At 43.3% G+C, this 24,888-nt stretch overlaps 3 protein-coding genes across 3 annotated transcripts in view; 1 reads left to right on the top strand and 2 right to left on the bottom strand.

Moving 5' to 3' along the window:
- Nucleotides 1-225: 225 nt before the first annotated feature.
- On the top strand, nucleotides 226-8,779 carry LOC115102998 (desmoglein-2-like protein). Its single transcript, XM_029623520.2, has 14 exons — nucleotides 226-408; nucleotides 1,324-1,449; nucleotides 2,196-2,351; nucleotides 2,452-2,593; nucleotides 2,847-3,010; nucleotides 3,154-3,288; nucleotides 3,504-3,689; nucleotides 4,109-4,422; nucleotides 4,564-4,706; nucleotides 4,889-5,110; nucleotides 5,324-5,557; nucleotides 5,915-6,042; nucleotides 6,211-6,558; nucleotides 6,694-8,779. Exons 1-14 carry the CDS (start codon nucleotides 361-363, stop codon nucleotides 7,897-7,899), a joined length of 3,552 nt encoding a protein of 1,183 aa, XP_029479380.1. The 5' UTR covers nucleotides 226-360; the 3' UTR covers nucleotides 7,900-8,779.
- Nucleotides 8,780-12,397: 3,618 nt separating this feature from the next.
- LOC115102997 (tubulin beta-2A chain-like) lies at nucleotides 12,398-18,264 on the bottom strand. The gene is made up of 4 exons (XM_029623519.2): nucleotides 18,116-18,264; nucleotides 17,556-17,664; nucleotides 15,893-16,003; nucleotides 12,398-13,573 (listed from the first exon to the last, which is right to left on the bottom strand). The coding sequence occupies exons 1-4, from the start codon at nucleotides 18,170-18,172 to the stop codon at nucleotides 12,480-12,482; spliced, it is 1,371 nt and encodes a 456-aa protein (XP_029479379.1). The 5' UTR covers nucleotides 18,173-18,264; the 3' UTR covers nucleotides 12,398-12,479.
- A 999-nt stretch (nucleotides 18,265-19,263) lies between these two features.
- The window catches only part of LOC115102996 (solute carrier family 22 member 23-like), a 66,430-nt gene continuing 60,805 nt past the window's right edge, over nucleotides 19,264-24,888 (bottom strand). Inside the window, exon 10 of the mRNA XM_029623518.2 lies at nucleotides 19,264-24,049. Coding sequence (XP_029479378.2) covers nucleotides 22,423-24,049 — 1,627 coding nt within the window. The 3' untranslated portion in view covers nucleotides 19,264-22,422. The remainder of the gene's footprint in view (nucleotides 24,050-24,888) is intronic.

Below are 24,888 nucleotides of genomic sequence, written 5' to 3'. Positions count from 1 at the left end.
CATTAGCTGCAGTTTTGGACTACTAAAGAAATCAAAACAATGTTGGCCAATATATTGTGATGTGTGTTGTACATGATTTGTAATAAGTTTATATTTCATTTTCAACACAATAATAATAGCTTTCCCTGTCGGGACTGTGCACAAATATTCCCTCCCTAGTTTCGCCTCGATTGGCGTTTCTTGTAATCAGCATATGTGCTGTGGTGAAACTCGTCGAGGCGCCGCCTATTGCAGTTGGTATAATCTCAGAAAAGTTGTGCCTACACCTTCGAAGAGGCCAAAGTCCAATGTAGAATAGAAAATACTAACCGCGGATTTAAAGCATTGTACTTCAAGAGGGGAACGTTTTACTGAATTGCAATGGCCCGTGTAGAAACTGTTGTTATATTGTTGCCGTTCATACTAACGGTGAGTAAAGAATAATACGTTTCATATCGTAACAGGTGTTGATAATGATATACCCTAACATTTATAACAATTCTCTCTTTTTGGGGTGTGGCACTGCTCAAGTAGATTTAAGCGTCAATCTCGACAATACAGTTTATATCTCGAATTAATTTACCGTTTTTTTTTTTTTAGCATTGTAGCCACCCCTTAAACCGACAAGAAGAGAGTGCTTACTCTATATCCCGTCATTTAATTGCAATTTCTCTGTCATCGTTTGCGTGCAAGTGACAACGACTACCGACAACATGAGAAGAAAAAGTGTTTAGCTGCGTAGTGGTTCTCCAGGGAGTCATAGCCTACAGAATGTCAGACCACATCTGGTCAATGTCAGTTTTAGCTCAGATTTTAAAAACAAAAAATGATACCGACACCCACTATCGACAGTGATATCACTATTACAACGTTCTCCTTTAAACGTTGTGAAATTAATTAGTGAGATATTTTCATTGGTCCTCAGCATACGTAATATGTTTTCTTCTTTCATAAACTGAATTAGATCCAGCTTCCTTTTGTAGGCCTTGTGATGGTGAACGAAAACTAATTGGCCTAATTGCCTAAAGCTATAATTGTAAGTAATGCATGTCATATGGTTTTCATTATGAACAGGCCAAAACATGCTATTGTAATTTGGCCTGTCAAGAAACCACACACATTAATCTGTACAAAGTGGAACAGACACCGAGGAAACAATCATGACATGGATCTGTGCACAGCACACTTAGTTACATTAAGCTATAACTACTGTGCTAGAAAATATACGTTTTTGTACAACTTGTACAGTGTTGCGTAATTTAGAAGAGATACATTGGTATTGCAGTGTTATTACCGTAATGTTAAATGAAGAGTCAACGTTATTTGTTGTGTTTTTCTCTGTAGTTTATATGTGTGGTGGCAGTAGAAAGCGGCGGGCTGAACCTGAGAAGACAGAAGAGAGAATGGATCATTCCTCCTAAAACGTTGAAGGAGAATGTAGATTACAGGAACTGGGCGTACATCGCAAAGGTATGAGCTCGTCTCTTAGTCAAACTCGTGGAGTGGTTCAGATGTTTCCGACTACCATAAGACCATGCCTTTGTCTGGAGCATGACATACAGTCAGGTCTAATGATCGGCACCCTTGATAAAGACGAGCAAAAAGATACTGTAAAATGAATAATACAAATACTGAGCTACATTGTATGCTAAAAATATATATATTGTTTATTATTTTTATTCTAATACAGTTGCTCAGAGAATGAGGTTTCGTTTAACAAGTAATAAAAATAAAGATGTATGTGTTGTGAACAAGCTGCTCAGAGATACAAGCCCAATGTGTGGGCAGTACAGTCATTCTAGCTGAGGAATGGTTCAGGCTAAAAACAAAATATGAAGTCTCTCAACAAATATTGTTGTATGCCTGCTTTTCTAGAACTCAGACATACAATTCATTGATCTATAGTTTCATACCTATACCTTGACATGAAAGCTATATTGAAAAAAACTAAAAACATTTTGGCAATAAAATAACATTATAGCATTGTAGTGTACCAACCTAGGTATTCCCCCGATGCTTATAACACATTGTATCTGCATTTAGGGTCATTCTTGGTGACCATAATCCATCTGTATAAATATAGACGTGTGAAGTGTTCGAGAGGGGCCTCATGTTACTGCATTTTTCTTTGGACAAATGAGGCTGCTATATGAATACTATTACAATAACAATGGTGTTTTACTATCTTGGCTGATTGGAATGTGTGTCTGTGCCAGATTCGTTCTGATGAGCAGTACAATTCAAGAGTGACGTACTCACTGACCGGGATCGGTGCAGACCAAAACCCCGCGAACTTATTCACCGTCAACCCAGATGAAGGCCTTGTCAAAATCAACGGCATTCTGGACAGAGAGGAGATCGCTTCCTACCATGTAAGCTACCCACTAAAATCTAATCCAAGGTGTGGAATGCTTGTGCTCAAAATGTAAGAAATGAATACAAAATATGTTGTTCTATCATGGTCTCTTTTAGTTACTTGGAGTAGCGAGGTACAACAATGGAAGCCGTGCAGAGAAGGACATTGAACTCAATATTTTAGTTGCGGACCAGAATGACTGCCCACCAGTGTTCGTTTTTGGCCAATCTGGATCCGTCAATGAGTCCAGTGCTGCAGGCATGTACAGTAGTTTCCAACTATTGTATATGTTTCTATCAGAGTTGGTAGTCAGAGTAGTGGTAATGGTTGAAGTTGTAGCAGCTGTTGTACTAGTATTGCTGGTACCAGTGTAATCAGTAGAATAGTGACAGTAGTGATACAATAGTAGTAGTAGTAGTAATAGTAGTAGTAAAATGAATAGTAATAATACCACAGTAAGATCTTGATCTGCTGTGCTGCACAAGTAAACCTTCCCCTTGGTCAATTCCAGAGACCGTTGTCATGAAAGTGACTGCCACAGATGCGGATGAAGTGAACACTCTACACTCTCAGATTTACTACAGCATAGTGGAGAAGAGTGCTTCAGATAAGATGTTCGCCATCAACTACCAGACTGGAGAGATACTGGTTCGCAGGACTACACTGGACAGAGAGGTGAGAGAGATGCCTTGGTATACTATTATACAGTACACAGTGCATCTATGTGAGCATCTATGTGACACTTTCAGTGGCCATTTTGTCAATATTTGAGTAACTGTAAGTGACTGTAAGCTCCATTGTATTTCCTGGTTGTCTAGACTCAAGACACCTACACCCTGACTGTAAAAGGTTCAGACATGAACGGAGCATTCGGAGGAAACACGGGAACAGCAGAAGTTGTGATTAAAATCCTGGACATCAATGACAACATCCCCACCCTGGAGAAAGAATCTGTAAGGACAAAACCTCCACTACATTTCTATTTTCTATTCAGCATAATAGGGAATTATATTTATTATATTGTAGCAACCTTAACCTAACACCTAACGTCAATAGGTTCAGATCCCTTGGCTAAGGTGTTGGGTTGACAGTTGCTGGACTCCCCGAATTCACTGCAATATGTTCCTGGGCTGTATGACCTTTATGATGTGTGTATGTGTGTTTGCAGTACGAGGGCAGTGTGGAGGAGAACACGGTCGGTGTGGAAGTACTGAGGATCAAAGCCATTGATCTGGATCTGATGTACACTGAGAACTGGCTGTCTGTGTTCACCATCATCACAGGCAATGAGGCCGGCTACTTCAACATCACCACAGACGCTAAGACCAATGAAGGCATTATATGGATAACCAAGGTAAGAGATTGACTCTGAGGCTAGAATTGAACCGAAGGACAGTTAACATTCTCTTTTAGATTGAATTCCAGCCTCAGTGTCCCCACTGGGCAAAAACTAGTTGAATCAAAATTGTTTCCACTTCATTTCAACAACAAAAAATGCAATGTCATGACGTTGAATCAACATGGAAAACTGATTGGATTTCCATTAAAAAAATATATATATAACTTTTAACCTCAATCCAATGGCATGGAGACATTTGTTGTTGATTTCACATTAGTTGACAGCTCAACCAAATGTACTATATATCAAAACTAGATGTTGAAATGACGTCTGTGCCCAGCGGGTTGTAACTACTAGTGTTCTCACCTTCTTCCAACATTGTTTGTATCACTTGACTGATTCTACTGTTTGTTCCCTTTTGTTTGAATCTAAAGGCACTGGACTATGAGGAGCTGAAAGTGCTCAACCTTGCCATACGTGTTTCCAACAAAGCAGAGTACTACTTTGGCTCCTCCTCTACGAGTGGATCCATAGGAGGAGGAGGGGTTATGGGAGAAGCTATCACGGGCGGTGGTAAGACTTACCCCATCAAGATCAACGTGATCAACCAGAAAGAGGGCCCCAAATTCAAGCCAACGGTTAAAGTGGTGACCATCTCTGAGGACTCCAGCTTGGTCAACATTAACAAGGTTATCACTACCTACACAGCCATCGACAGCGACACATTACAGATCGCTACCAATGTCAGGTGAGGTCCCAGATGTTTTCATATTGTTTTATTGGGGTTGAATATTATGTGGTGTGATGTTGTGTTAATCTCCATCATACAGTACTAAAGAATCCTTAAGTTCATCCCGATCGTGTGCCGTTGTCATGATCATCTTCTCAGGTATGCCAAAATATATGACGAAGACCACTGGCTGATCATAGATGAAAAGACAGCGGAGATCAAGCTGAACAAACTCCCTGATCGGGAGTCCAAATACCTGGTCAATGGAACATACTACGCCAAGATAATAGCCATCACAACGGGCAAGTACCCATAGTAATAATCAATTGGTCCTAATGCCATTCTGTAAGATATGGAATTAAGTCAAGAAATCTACCCAGAACAGTTGTAGTTGGAGATGCACTCTAGGACCTTTGCTCCACAAGAAGCTAAAAGAGAACAAGTCAGGTCTGTATCTAATTCTGTATTTTCTTTTGGTGTCCAGATCTGCCATCCAAAACGGCCACAGGGACAATAGCCATCCAGGTGGAAGACTTTAACGACCACTGTCCCACGCTGACAGCTACGACTACGACCATGTGTCTGGGGGATACCGCTGTGTACGTCACGGCTGTGGATGGGGATGCCTTCCCCAACGGAGCTCCCTTCAAGTTCAGAGTGATTCAGGACGACAGCAAACAGAAGTGGATGGTGGAGCACCTCAATGGTAACAGCCTAGTCGAGGACATTTAGGTTTGGCATGTAGGAAGCAGATAGACAAGCTTCTCACGAAGGGACTGTTTTGGAGTTATTTTGTTGAGCCTGTTTTTAAAAGTGCAGTCTTAAACTGAACTTAAATTATATCTTGTTGTATGTTGTATGATAGATTTAATTTAATTTGTATAATTAATTTGTATTTTCTCTTTCATGTCTCTTTTAGCCACCACTGCCATTTTACGAGACCATGCCCACATGTGGCCAGGTCACTACAAGGTTGCTGTGGAGATCAGTGACCAGCAGGGGAAGGCCTGTGCTGACATCCAGGTTCTGAACGTGGTTGTGTGTACCTGTGATCAGGTCAATAAGGTCTGCATCGAGCGGCGGACGGGCACTGACATCACGTTAGGAGCGCCTGCCATCCTGCTGCTCCTCCTGGGCCTCCTGCTGTTGCTGCGTGAGTAGGCCCTCTGTTATCTTCATACTCATTGGCTTCCTCAGACTGCTTACCTGATAAGAATCTAGGATGGAGAGACTGCTTCATCATGCTCGTAAAACTACACCTGTTTCAGCATGCTTTGAGTGATTAGTAAGATGGCCAAGACAAGTCATTGATGAGTCATGTCCACAACAGGCCTTTATGCCAACCCACAGGGCACGCACTGGTTGAATCAACATTGTTTACCATGGAACCAACGTAGAATAGACGTTGAATCTGTGCCCAGTGGGAAGACATCCAGGCCTCTCACCTAGCAACATGTCTTGTGCTTTTGTCTTGTGTCCATGAGTTGAAATGTGGAATGTGGGTTCACAGTGGTTCCTCTCCTGCTGCTGTTCTGTCTATGTGGAGGAGCAGCGGCCATTGGAGACTTTAAGCCCATCCCGTTTGACACTAAAGAACACCTGATTGCATATCACACTGAAGGACAAGGAGAAGACAAGGTATTTTATACATAATGGCACTGCCAATGGATGACATGAAAATATTCTAGAGTTAGTGAATAAGAATGATCTTTGGAAATACATGTTATGTTCCATTATGGCTCAAGTTGAAATGTGTATTGCTCTGAAATTCCCTCCTCTGATTGACCCACGCATTCCCCCTCACAGGAAGTTCCTCTCCTGAACGTTCCTGTGGAGGTGGAGCATGGCCCCATCAAAACTGTGAATGTAGGGAAGTACGGGGGAAATGCGGGATTCATAGGAAGAGGAGGGGAGATAGGAGGAGCAGCAGGAGGCGTGTCAGGGGACGGCTTCACCTCATCCTCAATGTTCACAGGAGCCCACCAACAGTACCATGGCTTCCACCAGCCCAGTGGCAGATTAGAGGTGGACTATGGCATGGGCGGAGGAATCATGACAGAACATCATGAACACTCAATGTTCTCCAGATTACCTGCTGGTGCTTACGACGGGATGGCACTCTCTGAGGAAGTCCTAGAGGAGTACTACTCTGCAGTGAGTATCTTACATCATCCAACTTCTTGGACTACTCCTTTGACATAGGAGTTGAGGGGCAGTGTTATTGTAGCCATTTTGATTCAATTCAGTCATTGTCTTAATAAATCTTTCCCTATCAAATGACCTTTGCAGAAAGCCAATCACACTGCGCAGATCGACCAACAGAGAGATGCCCTGCTGATTTACGACTATGAAGGTCAGGGGTCACCGGTAGGGTCTGTGGGCTGCTGCAGTCTACTGGGGGCTGATGATGACTTGGACTTCCTCAACGACCTGGGGCACAAGTTCAAGACCCTGGCCCAGATCTGCCAGGGGTCGATAGCTATGGAGGCGGAGACTGTCAATGTGTCTGTGTCACCCACTCATCCTAGACCTACCACATCCATTCACACAGAGGTCAGCAGAAATACTGCTCTCAATGTCAATACCCTGAACACCTCCGTCACCACCTCCACCACCTCCGTCCCCCTACAGGAGAGCCTGATTACTCGGGAACAGGGATCAGTCACCATCCCCAGGTCTCATATCCAGGAGAACGTGGTGATCCCCAGGCAGACCGTCCTCATCCAGCAGCCCACCATGTACTATGCCGCTGCCCCCACCATGTACATGGTGGAGCCTCAGCCCCAGTTGTTGCTGGTGGAGCAGAGAGGAGGAGGTGGTTATGTCCATGCCCAGCAGGCGGTAGGCCATGTGGGGGTAGGGACCGGTCAGGGGATGGTGCAGACAGGAGGGCTCCATGGTTCTCAGGGTATGCTGCTAGTAGAGAAGCAGATGGGGGTGGGTGGTGGTGGGGGAGGCCATGGTCATGTCGTTATGGGCGGAGGCCAGTTCTTACAGGGAGCCGGCCAGACTATTACTGGGGGAGGTCACGTTATTACAGAGACGAGCCAAACCATTACGCAGGGAGGCCAGATTCTACAGGGGGCAGGGCAGACCATGATTGGAGGAGGCCATCTCTCGCCAGGAGGAAGCTTCTCACAGGGTTCTAGGAAAGTGCTGGTTGTTGAGAGCGGGTCCGGGCCAGCCTCGGCAGTAGGGGGCAGTGCAGGCTTATGGGCACCCCAGGTCACCCTGCAGAGAGGCCAGGAGTCATCCTCCACCTTTTCCTCAGGTGGTCATAGTGTAGAGGTGATAGGTCAGAGGGGTGCTTCCACCTTGACCTCCAGCTCCCTGTGTGGCTCGATGGGGTCAAATCAGGCCTCTGCTGCTGCTGTCACTGTCACCACCACACCCATGCCCACGGCTGCACCACGTAGCAGGAGCCACACCGCTGTTGTGCAAGAGAAGAAATCCTCTGTCACTGAGAAATACACTGAGACCAGTACTATAGCGTAGAAAAACAACCTCACATTTGCTTGAAAACATACAGTACAGCCAAGTCACTGTGGGTTTAAAAGATATGTTTTCTTTTTAGTCAATGAAACAACAGTCAAGGGAGAGACAGAGGGATTGGTGCTCTCTGCTGGTCTGAAATGATTCATGAATACGTCTACCGACTGTTAACACTACTGTTTTATAATGATTTTAGTTTTTAGTGGAGCGATGGGCTTTATTGCGATTACCAGCGGGTATTTCATCCTTGATATGATGAATTGATAAATCTGTGGCTGTGGTGGATGATGTATTAATTGTTCAGGTAACAAAATCTTTCTGTATCTTTGATTTAGTTTTTCTTTCTGGGATGGTCAATTCTTGATCTAATTCATAGATGAGTAGGCCAATGTTTCCAATGTTACAGTTGTACAAACGGTACATACAAAAATATTGTGACATAGAAGTGTGGGACCCCTCAAACAGATCCTATTTTTCTATTGTAAATAGTTTACATTTTAAGCCAAATAGTGCCTTGTTTTTGCCGTTTGGCCTCATATGCATTAACTTATCCCATGATAAAAAAAAGTGTGTTATTGATGCCAAGTTAATATCATTTACAGAAAATGGATTTTAAATTGTTGCATATATTTTTTTCCGTTCATGCAATGTAAAAATAGAGATTACGTAAGATATTTTCCATGAGGTTGGCTTATTATGCACTGATATGCATTAAAGTATCACACGGATGTTGCTTTTAATGCTAGTGATATTTTTTTGCCAGTTATTTCACATATAATGCTTTGTGGCAATATAAGGGATTTTCCTGCTGTGTGTCTCATTCTGTAACAAAAAGTTTGATCAAATGTTTTGAGAGTAACAATAAAACTTGAGTGATAACATACACGCTCTGTTAGTCATGTGTTAAGGTTTAATATCGACCCATATGTTATAGTTGTGTGACTGAAAAGAGATCCTTTCTACCCTGGTACTGTAAGTGATTCTTCTGGGGAGAGAGAGTGGAAAATCCCGTTTTATAGTGTCACGCCTGTATCACACCTCGACATGTTTACATACCTTATGTAATCTCAGACGTTGTCACTGCTCATCCACAAAAACAAAAGGGGACTCTACAAGTCTTTACCAGTCTTCAGTGAAATATTGACTCACCTCCCACCCGCCCCCTCCAAGAATGCAATGGGAGTATCTTTTGATCTTTCAGAGTTGTTTCCCGCGGAAGTCTGACAGGAACAATATTATCACAGGTGAATTACCAGGAGAATGTTAGGTCTATAGTTCTATTTATTCAATAAGGATGTTTGAAACCAGTTCTGACTTGCTACTGTTCATGGACCCGAAGTGCATAATATAGTGCTGGACTCACAATACAGAACAATATAATGAGAAGGGGGGGAAAGAGCAATCTCAACTGTTTCTGTAAGCAATGGGCAACAAAGGAGTAATGCAAGTAGCGTTGCCAGGTTACTTTAGGGCAGGGACAGAATGGGACCCTGGAGGAAAATGGGGGAGGCTCATTGTTTTTCAATTTCAGTCAGGTGGAGGGTTTAGTGTTGTTTCAGTCTAATCTAGGGGAGGGTCATGTAATTTGAAATTGATGACATTTCTATTTTCCTCAGTGTTTTAGATTGAATTGGTTATTATGCTATATATGTCAGTGAAGTAAAACCAGGAAGAGAGGGGCGGGGGTATGAGAGGTTATGGGTATCATGCCATAGAAAAAAGCATACGCCTGACCTTGTTAGCTTACGATTTGGAATAAAATAAAATAGATCTGATTATATAATGTGATCTATAACAGCACTTTGGTCCATGATGCTTAATTCTAGCAACAAACTGTTAAATATCTGGAAAAGACATGACTCTGAATGCATATGTGGACATCTTCGTTAAGATTCTATGACAATCATTGGCTGAGCCACAACCTTCTACAGCCGAGGAGACAAAAAACGTGCTTTGCTTGTAAAGTCATCTTATTCTGTCGCTATCAATTGATTGAGCTATTCCCTTTCTGTAAAATATAAGATGTTTTAACACACAGTGTTTGAGGAAACACTTGTGACCATCTCCCGTTGGGTTATGCCACAGAATAAGAGTAGCTAGCAGTTCCACCTATTAAAAAAAACTGTGTCGGTAGGCCTACTCTATCTGGGGTGGAAAGGAAGGCCTAACTTTTGATAGTACCATGCATAATGATTTGAAAGCGGTTTATTTGCAAACAAGACATACTGATTTGGCATTGGAGAAAGATGATAAGATGAATGCATAGGCCTATCTGTCCATTCTTAGCCTGTAATTTCGGTAATTTGTGTGGTATAAAAAAATATTCTGCTAAGGTCTCTAGCCATGTAAAATGACGTAGAAATGCATTCATTTTTTACAGACCCTTCAAATACAATGATAGATTCATGCAATGCTTTTATTGTAAAGCAGATATTTCCACCACTACTCTTGTGCGTGGCGCATGGTGGTCTGAGAACCCACAACCTTCTGGCCCGCAGCCCTGTGAGCTATCAAAACTCCTGCAAATACTTACAGGGCGAATAACAATGTCTAAAAGTGCATAGGCCTATCTAAGTTTCTGGTTTGTCCTAGAAGTGAGGGTAAACGGTAGGCATGTTCTCTGCTATTCACTGTATGTTTTAATTATTATTTCAGTTATAGGGGAGGGTTTGGTTGTAATATATTTTGCTGAAGGGAGGGCCATCCATTTTCATTTCAGAGGGGTCCGACTTTCTCCAGGTGACTCTTATTATTAATAACATACACTTCCGTAACAAAAAGAACAATGGCAATAGTTTTTCACAGAATAGCTTCAGATGAAGGAGACAACGCACAGGCGCAGGAGACAATACAGGTGAAACTCAAGCATTTCGCTGAACCCACGATAACATCTTCAAATCTGCGTACACGACCGTGAACTTTGATTTGACTTTGAGTGGTTTTTAATCACTGTATCTCAAAAGGCACTGAGAACGTAACGAAATATCTCCATGGAAATGTTGTGAAAAATATACAAGAGCAAGTCCGTTTATCTCTGGGAATATTCTCTTCCTTGGAGTGTTATTACCGTACTTGTTTGGCTTCAAAGCCTGAGTCCAGAGCATATAATCAATTGCAGTAACACTCCACTAGGTGTCATCATTGGCATATCAAACATTAGCCATGATTCCATCCCTAACTTCAAGTCTAATTCTAACCATAACTTCACCTTGGCCTAACCTGTCGTTTTGGGTGAACCGATTGGTTTCTAATGAATATGTTTCTGACAGGTCCTCCTTGGTAGCCACACATTCATTCAATGTATGATGTATTTGACAAGAGCATCTTCCGCCCAGTTGTCTGAATGTGAAAACATAAGACCTAATTTTAACACGTTTGGCAACTTGAACACTGGCAGCATTCCTCCTGGTCAGACTTTTTAGACATTTTCTGTCAAAATAGAACTTCAGTTGCAGAATACTTCAGTCTTCAAGCATTTATGGACCTCAGCGCAATGAAAAATGTAACCGTTATTTACTGTACCTCTAACGTAAGTCAAAACTCTTGGCAGTGAGTCTTTCTAGCCTTGCTATTCATATTCTACCAAGGACCTTGTAAATGATATCAAGCAAATTAAACAGGTTGAATAAAGGTGTGATATTGTGCTGAACCAATGTGAAGATCTGATTAGGCTTATTTGTTCAAACCTTGGTACTTTGATTTTCTTAATTATTAGCCAAAATATTGAGGCATTGAAAGAGCGCCCTAATGATGTCGTCATTGTTTGTGCGAGTCTGTAAGTTGTTGGTCGTATACGCTTGTATATGGAGAGTGCTCTACTTCTCCACACATTTAACTCTATACTCTAACAGCTGCCAAGTCTGGCCAGTCCTTAATCGGATTTACTAGCTCTCAGATCAAAACATGATAAAGAGGAATAAACAGATAATCCTTTTCTCTCTCTGAGTCTTTGAGGAAGTGTTTCCTGTCCCAGACAGACACACAGTCATGATGACCCAGGACACTCACAAGACTATAAAAGTAGTAAGCTTCTTGGGGTATGGTAATAACATTCACCTTGCATTTTAAAACCAGAAAACATCTCTTTCATCCAGTATCATCATTACAGCATGGAGAACTGAGTTACTCAATTTTGGTTACACCTACTTCAAGTCTGGAGTGTTCATTGTATCTCACCTGCTGAATACGATTAGCACTCCCATGAAAAAGAGCCTACAGATATTCATAGGACAGCACCATTTTATTTCACGACAAAGAATGTATTCTGAGGTAAATGTTACAAAACTCGGTTTTTGACAATACTGTATTGTTGTTTTATTGACGTTGATACAGCATGAATTGGAAAACCAATGACGTCATTTAAAATACTCACATAATTGTTATGTTTCTAATATCACTTATGGTCTTCAAGACAATCGAAACAATGAAAATGCACTAGTAGTAGTTTTTAGGCTAAACAGCTATAATATATCTTGACGCGACGATAACTCATCTGCGCCTCTATCCTTCCATAACTATTGATAATTTAAAATGACTGGTGGATATAACATACAGACTGCTGTGCTGCTTCTACCCGGCATCCCTCAGTGGCGGACATCATGGTGCTGCTGGACATCCTGCTCCTCATCCTCCAGCTCGTCTTCTTCATACTCGCCAATCTCGTCAGCGGTGGCGTCCTGGTACTGCTGGTACTCAGACACCAGGTCGTTCATGTTGCTCTCAGCTTCTGTAAACTCCATCTCGTCCATACCCTCTCCGGTGTACCAGTGAAGGAAGGCCTTACGGCGGAACATGGCGGTGAACTGCTCAGAGATCCTCCTGAACAGCTCCTGGATGGCCGTGCTGTTGCCGATGAAGGTGGCAGACATCTTGAGGCCGCGGGGCGGGATGTCGCAGACGGCCGTCTTCACGTTGTTGGGGATCCATTCTACGAAGTAGCTGCTGTTCTTGTTCTGCACACTCAGCATCTGCTCGTCCACCTCCTTCATGGACATGCGCCCGCGGAAGATGGCGGCCACGGTGAGGTAGCGGCCGTGGCGAGGGTCGCAGGCGGCCATCATGTTCTTTGCGTCAAACATCTGCTGTGTGAGCTCGGGCACGGAGAGGGCACGGTACTGCTGGCTCCCCCTGCTGGTTAGAGGGGCGAAGCCGGGCATGAAGAAATGCAGGCGGGGGAAGGGCACCATGTTAACAGCCAGCTTGCGGAGGTCAGCGTTAAGCTGACCAGGGAAGCGCAGGCAGGTGGTAACCCCGCTCATGGTGGCCGACACCAGGTGGTTGAGATCTCCGTAGGTGGGCGTGGTGAGTTTGAGGGTACGGAAGCAGATGTCGTAGAGAGCCTCGTTGTCGATGCTGAAGGTCTCATCTGTGTTCTCCACCAGCTGGTGGACTGACAGGGTGGCATTGTAGGGCTCCACCACAGTGTCTGACACCTTGGGTGAGGGCATGACGCTGAAGGTGTTCATGATGCGGTCGGGGTACTCCTCGCGGATCTTGCTGATGAGCAGGGTGCCCATGCCAGAGCCGGTGCCCCCTCCCAGGGAGTGGGTAAGCTGGAAGCCCTGGAGGCAGTCACAGTTCTCAGACTCCTTCCTGACTACGTCCAGGACAGAGTCGACCAACTCGGCTCCCTCTGTGTAGTGGCCTTTAGCCCAGTTGTTACCAGCTCCACTCTGACCTGAAAGACCCATGGTGAACCTGTGTTAGAGACATCGCACCTTTGTGTGCTAATACACATCTACAGTTGAAGTCAGAAGTTTACTTACACCTTAGCCAACATTTTTTTTAAACTCAGTTTTTCCACAATTCCTGACATTTAATCCTTTAAAAAATTCCCCGTCTTAGGTCAGTTAGTTTATTTTTAGAATGTGAAATGTCAGAATAATAGTAGAGAGAATGATTTATTTCAGCTTTCATTTCTTTCATCACATTCCAAGTTGGTCAAAAGTTTACATACACTCAATTAGTATTCTGTAGCATTGCCTTTAAATTGCTTAACTTTGGTCAAACGTTTCGGGTAGCCTTCCAAAAGCTTCCCACAATAAGTTGGGTAAATTTTAGCCCATTCCTCCTGACAGAACTGGTGTAACTGAGGCAGGTTCTTAGGCCTCCTTGCTCACACACTTTTTCAGTTCTGCCCACAAATTTTCTATAGGATTGAGGTCAGAGCTTTGTGATGGCCACTCCAATACCTTGACTTTGTTGTCCTTAAGCCCTTTTGCCACAACTTTGGAAGTATGCTTGGGGTATATTGTCCATTTGGAAGAACCATTTGCAACCAAGCATTAACTTCCTGACTGATGTATTGAGATGTTGCTTCAATATATCCACATGGCATCATGAGAAAGGAAAACCATCTATTTTGTGAAGCGCACCAGTCCCTCCTGCAGCAAAGCACACACACACACACACACACAACATGATGCTGCCACCCCCGTGCTTCACGGTTGGGATGGTATTCTTCGGCTTGCAAGCATCCCCCCCTTTTCCTCCAAACATAACAATGGTCATTATGGCCAAACAGTTCTATTTTGGTTTCATCAGACCAGAGGACATTTCTCCAAAAAGTACAATATTTGTCCCCATGCGCAGTTGCAAACCGTAGTCTGGCTTTTTTATGGCGGTTTTGTAGCAGTGGCTTCTTCCTTGCTGAGCGGCCTTTCAGGTTATGTCGATATAGGACTCATTTTTACTGTGGATAAAGATACTTTTGTACCCGTTTCCTCCAGCATCTTCACAAGGTCCTTTGCTGTTGTTCTGGGATTGATTTGCACTTCTCGCACCAAAGTACGTTCATCTCTAGGAGACAGAACGCGTCTCCTTCCTGAGCAGTATGACGGCTGCGTGGTCCCATGGTGTTTATACTTGCGTACTATTGTTTGTACAGATGAACGTGGTACCTTCAGGCATTTGGAAATGGCTCCCAAGGATGAACCAGACTTCTTTTTCTGAGGTCTTGGTTGATTTCTTTGGATTTTCCCATGATGTCAAGCAAAGAGGCACTGAGTTTGAAGGTAGGTCTTGAAATACATCCACAGGTACACCTCCAACTGAATCAAATGATGTCAATTAGCCTATCAGAAGCTTCTAAAGCTATGACATCCTTTTCTGGAATTTTCCAAGCTGTGTAAAGGCACGGTCAACTTGATGTATGTAAACTTCTGACCCACTGGAATTGTGATACAGTGAATTATAAGTGAAATAATCTGTCTGTAAACAAAAATTACTTATGTCATGCACAAAGTAGATGTCCTAACAGACTTGCCAAAACTATAGTTTGTTAACAATTTGTGGAGTGGTTGAAAAACAAGTTTTAATGACTCCAACCTAAGTGTATGTAATCTTCCGACTTCAACTGTAGCAATCAGTTAGCATGAAAAGTCAGTTAACCAGTTAACAAGCAAATGCACCGGGCATATTATTTGTCAGTTTCCATTGAGAGAGACAATTCCAGTTTGTTAAGAGTGGCCAATAACAGCTTAATTGAGCATGATCAAGAGTACCATTACCATGATCTAAAATATTATAGTGTAGAAGTCTGCATATACAATAGGATGTGGAATGTAGCCTTACTAATCCTTTATGCAGTAGAATTGGCAAGGTGTCGTGGGTGGATTTGATTTAACGCTATATCCCCATCTTGATGGGCACTGCAACAGTAGCAGTCTATGCCCTGTTTTCTGCTGCGCCATGCTAGCTGTCTGTGCCTGACACAACCGCTCGACCGACCATTGCATTCCCTTCCTGGTACATTGCTGAGCTGTTGCAGAAAAGTTGCACACTGAACACACCGTCTATCTATGTCAAAGTTAAACTAAGCTTGGCTTCAGAGGAAATGACAGTGGATGCTGACACAGACATGCTGTGGGTTGAGGATGGAAGTGCTGACAGGACATGATGATGACCCATTGGGCAAGACAGCACAGACAGATCTGGGACCAGGCTGGGCAAGATAGCATAAAACAATCTGGAACCCGGTTGGATAACCACTACTCACCAAAGACAAAGTTGTCTGGTCTGAAGAGCTGGCCGAAGGGCCCTGAGCGGACAGAGTCCATGGTGCCTGGCTCCAGATCCACCAGGATGGCCCGGGGGACAAACTTGTTACCTGTGGGGGAGGAGTGGCAGGGACATCAGGTTTAGGGAGGGAAGGAGGATGGGCTCTCCCGCTCGCTTTCTCTCACTCACTCACTCAGCCTCCCTTGCAGACTGCAGCACAGAAAAACTGCTAGCTCCAGTCCAAGGAGGCTGAGCTAAGCTGAATTCATTCAGACCAAGATGGCATCTCCCAGTAGACATGACACATTTTCTCTCTTATCTTCATATCATCTTATCATGCTGCTATGCGCATTTCTCTATGAGTAGATATTCAATCAGAGCCACGTTAACAAGAGGTCAATAGTGCTTAGCATTGCACGCACAGGAAATAGGATCGGTGCTAACTACAGGACATGTAGGCTACTATAGGCCCCAGAATCTGCAGTCTGGCTGGTTTGCCATAGGAGACTGACTGTTCCGTATGAGAGAGAGACAGAGACAAAGGTTGGGATTCTGCATGGCCATGACCTTCAAATGCCTGGGCAATAAAATAAAAAAATCAGACCAACGCAGACAGAAGGCAAGCGTTAGGGTTGGGTTGGTTTTACAGAGACTGCACTCACTGCAGATATATACAAGCCACCCCTCCGCGACGGGCTCTTAAGAGACGGAGAGAGAGCCAGAGAGAGAAAGAGAGGGAGAGAGAGATGATGCTGCAGAGAAAGAGGTGATACAGGGAGAGAAAGAGAGAGACCGGGAGGGAGAGAGATTGACAGGTCCCTGCTGCTGTCCTCATTTCCCCTGCCCTGCCACAGGGCCCACTGCACCCAGACAGATAATATGGACACAATGTCACATTATCAATTTAAAATTTGGCCTACAGTGCATGAGTTTGCAAGTCAAAAAAGGTCAGCAATTTTCATCACCAGGGAATATAGTTTTCATTCTGAGTTTATTTAGGGCAAGGCCAAAGCACACAGTGTACAAAACATTAGGAACACCTCCTAATATTGAGGTGCACCCCCTTTGCCTTAAGAACGGACACAATTTGTTAGGGCATGGACTTTACAAGGTGTCAAAAACGTTCCACAGGGATTGCTGGCCCATGTTGACTCTAATGCTTCCCATAGTTGTGTCAAGTTGGCTGGATGTCCTTTGGGTGGTGGACCATTCTTGTTACACACATAGGAAACTGTTGAGCGTGAAAACCCAGCAGCGCTGCCGTTTTTGACACACTCAAATGAGTGCGCCTGGCACCTACTACCATATCAAAAAGCACTTCAATATTCAAAGGCACTTAAATATGTTGTCTTGCTCATTCACCCTTTGAAAAGGCACACACACACACACACACACACACAATCAATGTCTCAACTGTCTCAAGACTTAAAAATCCTTCTTTAACCCTGTCTCCTCCTGTTCATCTACACCGATTGACGTGGATTTAACAAGTGACTTAAATAAGGGATCACAGCTTTCACCTTGTCAGTCATGGAAAGAGCTGGTGCTTGTAATGTTTTGTACACTCAGTTTATGGTTGATTATTTTCTTAGACCTGTTGTTTAGATGCATGCAGAGATTACTTAAAGACCAATCTAGATAGTAAATTGAGATGTATTTACCTGATGCTTCATTGTAGTACACGTTAATCCTCTCCAGCTGCAGGTCACTGTCACCTTGGTAACTGCCGGTGGGGTCGATGCCATGTTCGTCACTTATCACCTCCCAGAACTAAAAATGGGACAGAGAATAGGTCATGCAAACGTGATGCTTCATAGTTTGACCTAAGAGATCTGGCTATAACCTGATCAAGACATGGAAAAGTACTGGACGGCCGTTGTGCGTAGTCTATCGCTATGGCGCAGCTCCTTTTGGCGACAGCATGACGCGCCAGCCCCGCAGGTGCGCGACACCACTGCAGACCCTTTGGCTCCTAGCCCAAGTCCAAAAGCAACACACCCATAATCAACCTAATGGCATTTTATAGTTGTGAATAAATGAAACACTCATTTCCACGAGACATTCGTCCAAAAACATGACCCCAAAATACTAGATGGCTGATTTTGTTCTCTTGGAAAATGTAGTGCGATTCATGTTGGGACAAAATTGTAAACATGTAACAAAAACAAGGATTGCTCTATAATAACCTCTGCGTCTAGACAAATATACACATAACACCTACCTTCGCACCAATCTGGTTTCCACATTGCCCGGCCTGGATATGAACAATCTCCCTCATGATGATGCCTTTTGGGTGCACGCAGATAGCAGCCTTTTGTCTCAACTAACAACAGTGCCCTCAACCTGGTTGCGACCACTGTGTTTCTCGCCTCTCAGCAGTTGTTACATTCTTATGGCGATCGGTAAACCAAGGGAGACTCATCATGTTGATGCTGATTGGGTGACGTCACACCTGTGCTGCATCCCAAATGTGTGCACCAGCCTATCAGCGGGCACCGGTTTGATGCAGTGGACGGGATGAGGATCCTGCTGCATCACTCTCCATGACATCACCCTGTCCCGGGCCAAAATGCGGGTTGTTGCCAAGCACTTTTAATCTAATACGTGGCGCATAGGCCTAGCTGTTAGTTTACAAGTTAAGGAAATACAGCCTAGTTGTCGATAAATACGCCCCCTTTCAATATAACCAAGGCATTGTCCATGTACCTTGCAGTCCTGAATCTGCTTCAGGTGTAGCCTATATTTTGTCCAATAGAGGTCAGTTTGGAGCTTTGCAACTATACCGTCCACAACGTTCCCATCAAAGACAGGTTACTTATTTGTTCTTATTAATCACTTGTTTATCAGAGACAGGAAAAGCCTTCACCTGGGAGCACGTTCGCCATGTATTGCTTTATTGTATGACATCATACAACAGGAAGTGGTTAAAATCAGAGTATTCCAAGCTGAAAAATCTATTGGCAGCATGAGTGAGTTATTTTGGTTAGCTAGTATATGGCCTTAAAATATAAAGATCAAATCAAATTTGATTGCTGACATAAAAAATGTGTATCAGATGTTGTGGGTGTAGTGAAGTGCTAATCAATATAACTAAATTACTGAATCATATTTAGGGGAAGACTTTCCAGGCACAGCAGTACACCAACATGAATCCACAATTCATTAAGAATGTGAATATTGACAGCTGATCCATTACATAGAGAATTGACACCCTTTATGCCCTTGTCATTATCTTGGGTTAGAGAGGACATCATCAAGTGAAAAAAAAAAAAAACATAAAACAAGAACCTTGCACAAAAACACCTCAAGATTCAAGAGGTGGCTTGGAAATTGTCTGCAGACCAATTAACTCAACCACGACCCAGAATGCATCATTGATCAATAAATAGTGAAGTTTATTACGACACGTATGGCTTATATACAAATGCATTATACAAGTTAAAACAAAAAAGGGAAAATTAAACTGGTAAAATCCATGTTTTTACATTCATTCATTCATTCAAATCATGTAAAAACAGAAACTGTTATATCAGGATTATTTCTCATTTCCGCAACATAGTTTGGCTGAAGTGGGGACAATTTAGGATGAGGGGAGCCATTTGATCAGTTGAGAACCATTTCCAGACCACTGTATCACAGCACAACCTATCAATGCACAGCAAATCAAAGTTAGTTTACATATCAGTCTGCATTTTCTTTACCACTGTATACTCAATGTATTATATTGTCCATCTACTTGTACCGTTTTAGTGTAGCCACTTTCCAAGCCATCATCCCACTCTACCCATAGAAATAGAATGTGTCATTATACATCTGACCAAGCATACACCATCGCTGGTGCGGACGATGCTGTCACATATGAAATCAGAGACTGTAATGAAAGGTTGTAATGTGTTGTATTGTGACATTTTAAGACAAGAGCGGTTGCAGTTCAAGAAATGTGGGGTGAGAAGTATTGCTACAGCTGCAGACAATATACTCTTAACATTTGTACGATTGACCTCTGTTCCAGTGTCAATAGACTTTCGTGCGTTAGTAACACCGTCCTCACTTCACAGCTAACCAAATGTACTAATCTGACTCGACGGGAGTACAGGAGACATTATGGTTTGAGCCGTGAAGTCTATTAGATGTTAAAAGAAGCTAAGAGGCTCATACAGGGGTGTAATGAAGTTTTACTTGATTCACATATCCTTTCTCTACCGTGCTTGAATTTTCCGAACAAGGTGTATGTAGTATTAGGAATGAAGACCACAGCAACAAGTATATCTTCTTTAACAGTGTGCTTATTTACCAGGAAATAACCAGAGAATATACGGAAAGTAGGTCGTTACACTTTTAGTATTTACATAGTCATTTTTATATCCACAGAACTACATGACAGTGTGTGTTGTGATGACCACTTTATGATTAGTGTACAGTTGAGTGATCAGTGGCTGCTATTGCATGATATTTTGGTCACCTCCAAAGCCATTGTATTTTCCATTTTAAATAGATATTAAACACACTGTAAAAGACAGGACTCCATGGTATTTGAAAAGGACAATATGTGAAAGATTTTTGAAAAGAAAGAAGCTTTACATCACAACAAGTGATGTTGTATTTGTAAAACAGTGGCCTAACACAATCTGATGCAATTGCCTAACCAGTGAACTGACAGCCACCATTTTGTTTGCCCGGTATGTACTATTGTCAATAGTCAGTCATTCACAGACGTTGGTAAAACATGACGTTGACACTAGACATTTGGGTTTTTCAAAGAAAAAGAAAGCTCTTCATATATTTTTGTTTTAATTAAAATAATCAGAGACATTTGTTATAGCTTTTCCAATAATGATGACATTTCGCTATCATGTCTGTATTGATTACAATGAAAGTAATTCAAGTAAATGGTAAAGTTTTGAAGTAAAAAAAAAAAGAAAAAGAGGAGAAAAAAAGAGGGATAAGCCTACATTTCAAAACGAAACAGAATTTGAGTCAATATCACAAATATAAATGTTGCATACTTTGGTGAAGTTGAAATATTTCTGGTATATTATTTGGGAAATATACTTCAAATATTTTTACGTCACCAAATATGCTAATTACATGTAGAAAACACACACAAGATGGTGGCAATGACAGATGTATTTGTAATGAAGACAAAATCCTTTTGTCATTCATGTGTCCATTTCAGAGATAGCTCTTGTGATTTTTTAGGTAACATTTGAACATCACCTCTTTGTTTCATGGAAAAGTTCACATTTTTGTTTACATGCTCAGTCCCCGTAGCGAAGATTAAAGTGCCACTTACATTCACACAAATAATGTTAACAGTACCGCCTATCTTTATACACTAAGGACACCCCCCCCCGTGAAATAATGGCAATATTTTTGTTTGTTTTTGTGATCAAGCGCAACATCAGTAGCACACAAACTACGCAATTTGACCTAGAGTATCACATTAACAAGATCCAATTGCCTACAGTACAATTCATTAATGTTTTTTTAAGAGTGGAAACAAATGTCCCATGAAACATTTGATATAGTCTGTAAATTCTCAAATGTTTCACTTACAGGACCGCAACGTCAACAAGCACAACATAGTCCTAAAGGACCAACAGACCTCTCACTTCTACCACGTCACCGGTACAGCTCTCCTTCTCTCCACATAAACAGTCCATAGTCCTAATAAATGTATGAACATGTCTCCTCAGTTCGCGACATTCTCTTTCTCTAGTACCTTTTCATACACCCATGCTTGTATAACACTAAGGACTGAAGTCTTCAGATGTTTCGCTTGTCATTTTTTAACTCATTGCATCATACATTAAAACACCTCCAATACTTGGGGCAAAACTTTTATTGCCCTTCTTTTGTTTTTTTCATATTTGGCAAATTGCTCTTTTCCCTACACAGATTCCATTCAGTTTCTGACAACAAAAACAATTGGGTGACTCTAAACTCAGTTTAGATATCTGGCACTGTTGACATTCAAAATTCTGCATTGTATTCTTAAAGTATTTTTTTTCTACATAAGGCAAATGTACATCAAACACATTGGGCGTACATCTAAGTCTGCAATTGAGGCAAATGTACAGTCAAATGGTTTTTAGTGGTATGTATAGCATCTCCAACTAAGCATTGGGATAAAGTGTCAGAGGAAGTCAAAGGGAGTTTTGGCTGGCAGTATCTCAGTCTAAAATGACACATACAGATTCCTCCAACAACAACTATGTAAAACGCTGATGATGTCAGTTATTTACAGTTCCGCACTGTGGCAGAGTAACCACTCATTACTGTCACCGCAGCACGGTCCCCCTGTCCTGTTTTCTGGCTGTTCCCAGTAAAAGGTGTCAGAGATACACTCATCCCCATATCAAGCTGTTCCCTCTCCTGTCTGTCACTGGCATTCTCCCTACAGAGCAGCCAAAATGTCTGAGGCCTGATCAGCCAGTTAGTGACTCCATACATGTAACCTGGATGTCCAGGACTTCTTCCTCCACGAGGGAGTGGCACACCTCCTTGTTCCAGAGGTAGAGCCTTGGATCATGACGACGCCACCCCGTTGATGACGCGGTTTTCTGAGATAGTACAGTCCATTATAGGGAGGATTCCCGAGTCTACGGGGGAGGAGATGGTACAGTCCATTATTGTGGAAGCGGTGGCCGCCTCTGTGGTCTCAGAGTCTGTTACGTTGGGGTGCTGAGAGTCTATGACAAGCGGAATGGTAGAGTCCAATGAAAGGGGTTGAACAATATCCGTGATGGGGTGAGTGGTAGAGTCCACAGTGGGGCTGTGAACAGTGTCCATGACAGGGGGAATGGAAGAGTCCACTGTTGTGGGGATATGACCTGAGTCATTGGGTGGTGGTGGGCGGATGGGGGGATGAACAAGGGAATGAGCTACGACAGGGTAAGTGTGAGAAACAATAACATTATTAACACATGGGGATGAAGAGTCCAACTCTGGAGTATGGACAGAGTCTATGAGAAGGGGAATGGTACAGTCTGATGTAGGGGGAGGAGGAGCGGGGAGTTTGTCATCTAGAGAGTATATGATCGGGTCTGTGGTTATGTGGTCAGCAGAATCAATAGGAGTCGTACAGTCCGCCATGGGGGGAGGGAGAAAAATGTCACTGATGACAGGACCAGGGGAGGGTGTTGGAGAGGGGGGTAGAAGGTCAAGTACAGGGGGAGTGGCAGAGTCCAATGTAGGGGTGGTTTCTATGACAGGGGGAGTGGTAGAGTCCAATGTAGGGGTGGTTTCTATGACAGGGGGAATGGTAGAGTCCAATGTAGAGGTGGTTTCTATGACAGGGGGAATGGTAGAGTCCAATGTAGAGGTGGTTTCTATGACAGGGGGAGAGTCCAATGTGGAGGTAGGGGGAGTTTCAATTACTTCTGGAGCATCCAATGAAGTGAGGGTGGATTCTATAACAGGTGGAGTGGAAGGATCCACTACGGAACTAGGAGTGGAAGGGTACAATGCGGAGGTAGGGGTTGAATCAAGTACTGGCAGAATGGTTGATTCCAATAAAGAGATGGGAAGAGTTTCAGTGACAGGGGAAATGGTGTTGACCAAGATGGATGTATGGGTATCTTCTGTGAGGGGGTCAGTGGTAATGTCTTTAGTAGGGGAGGGAGTTGTCTCATCATCAACATTGAAAGTGGATGAAGGGGCAACAGAATTAATGAGGGGTATATCAATGGAGTCTTCAGTGGATTTGCCATCAGACTCATGCTGGTGTGACATTAACGTCCTAGCGGAGGGCGCCGAAATATCAATAACCGATGGTGCTGCGCGGTCAACAGCGGAGGACGCCGTGAAGTCCATTGTGGAGACGGCGGTGGCGGCCGCCTCGTGCAGCGGCGTGTCATGGACCCGGGTGTAGTCCCTGTTGCTCTCCACCTGGGCCAGGAGGAGGCGCTGTTCGCCAGGCCTCCTGGGGGGCAGCAGGGGCTGGCGGGTGTAACACTCCCCGTCGGCCAGGGTCTCGGGCAGGGGCTGGTAGCGCGTCTCGGGGAGGAGGAGAATGCAGATGATGCAGATGAGGGTGCAACAGGCGAAGATGATGTGGTGAAGGAAGTAGCCCTTCTGGTTGTGGAGTTCCATGATGGGGGCGGTCAGCATGCCGAAGCCAGCGCTGGCGAGCACCAGGCCCAGACCCCCACCCCTACGGAGAGAGACAAGACCATCAGTTAGGAAGTCACTATCTCTGAAGAACATGACTACACCCGATCCCAAACCAACCTCCAAGCCCCACAGTCTTTAAACCATATCCATCCTGTAGAAAAGGTGTGCCCTGAAACCTCTGCCATTTCCAGTGCAATGTTCTGCTTTGTTACATTCCAAGTCCATTCCATTTCAATGCTTTCTTTTATATTCACATTCAATAGCACATTCCAGCCCCTACTATTCTCATTTCCTTATGCAGACACACGTGGTCTGTGTTATTGACATGTCCTTGCCATTTTACACCCACAGCAGCAGAGACTGCTGCAATACCATGTAACAGTATCCTGCCAAGGCAGTACCCTCATTTCTCTCCTGTCTGCTCTGTGACTGGCCACCAGGTGGCGATCCACAGTCACTCTTCAGGCAGCACAGTGCACCATACCTTACATAACACAACACAGCATCATGATGATGATGATCCAAAGCTGTGTCAGTTTGTCAAGTGAGGGAAAGGCTAATTCAAAACCAGGCTGATCTGTGAAAGAGACCTCGGTCTCGGCATGACTCACTGTCAAAATAAAAGGTTAAATAAATGAATAATAATATTTTAAAAATATGGATATTGAACAACACCTTTATTATGGTTGTGCATATAACAAGAGATCCATGATCACACACTCATTTTAAGTGCTTATAGCAGGGTAGTAATATTCTGGTGATATCCTGGCAGGTCAGAGACACTGAATCATGATCCTCTCTATTGAGATCAAAGACTGCGACTACATTCCATTATGATAGTGCGCATCATAAAACAGGGTATTTTCCCTTCACACTACA

Source organism: Oncorhynchus nerka, linkage group LG20 (genome assembly GCF_034236695.1).
Source record: "Oncorhynchus nerka isolate Pitt River linkage group LG20, Oner_Uvic_2.0, whole genome shotgun sequence".
NCBI lineage: Eukaryota > Metazoa > Chordata > Actinopteri > Salmoniformes > Salmonidae > Oncorhynchus > Oncorhynchus nerka.
Note: the sequence above shows the minus strand (reverse complement) of the source record. Positions and strands in the feature narration are given on the sequence as shown.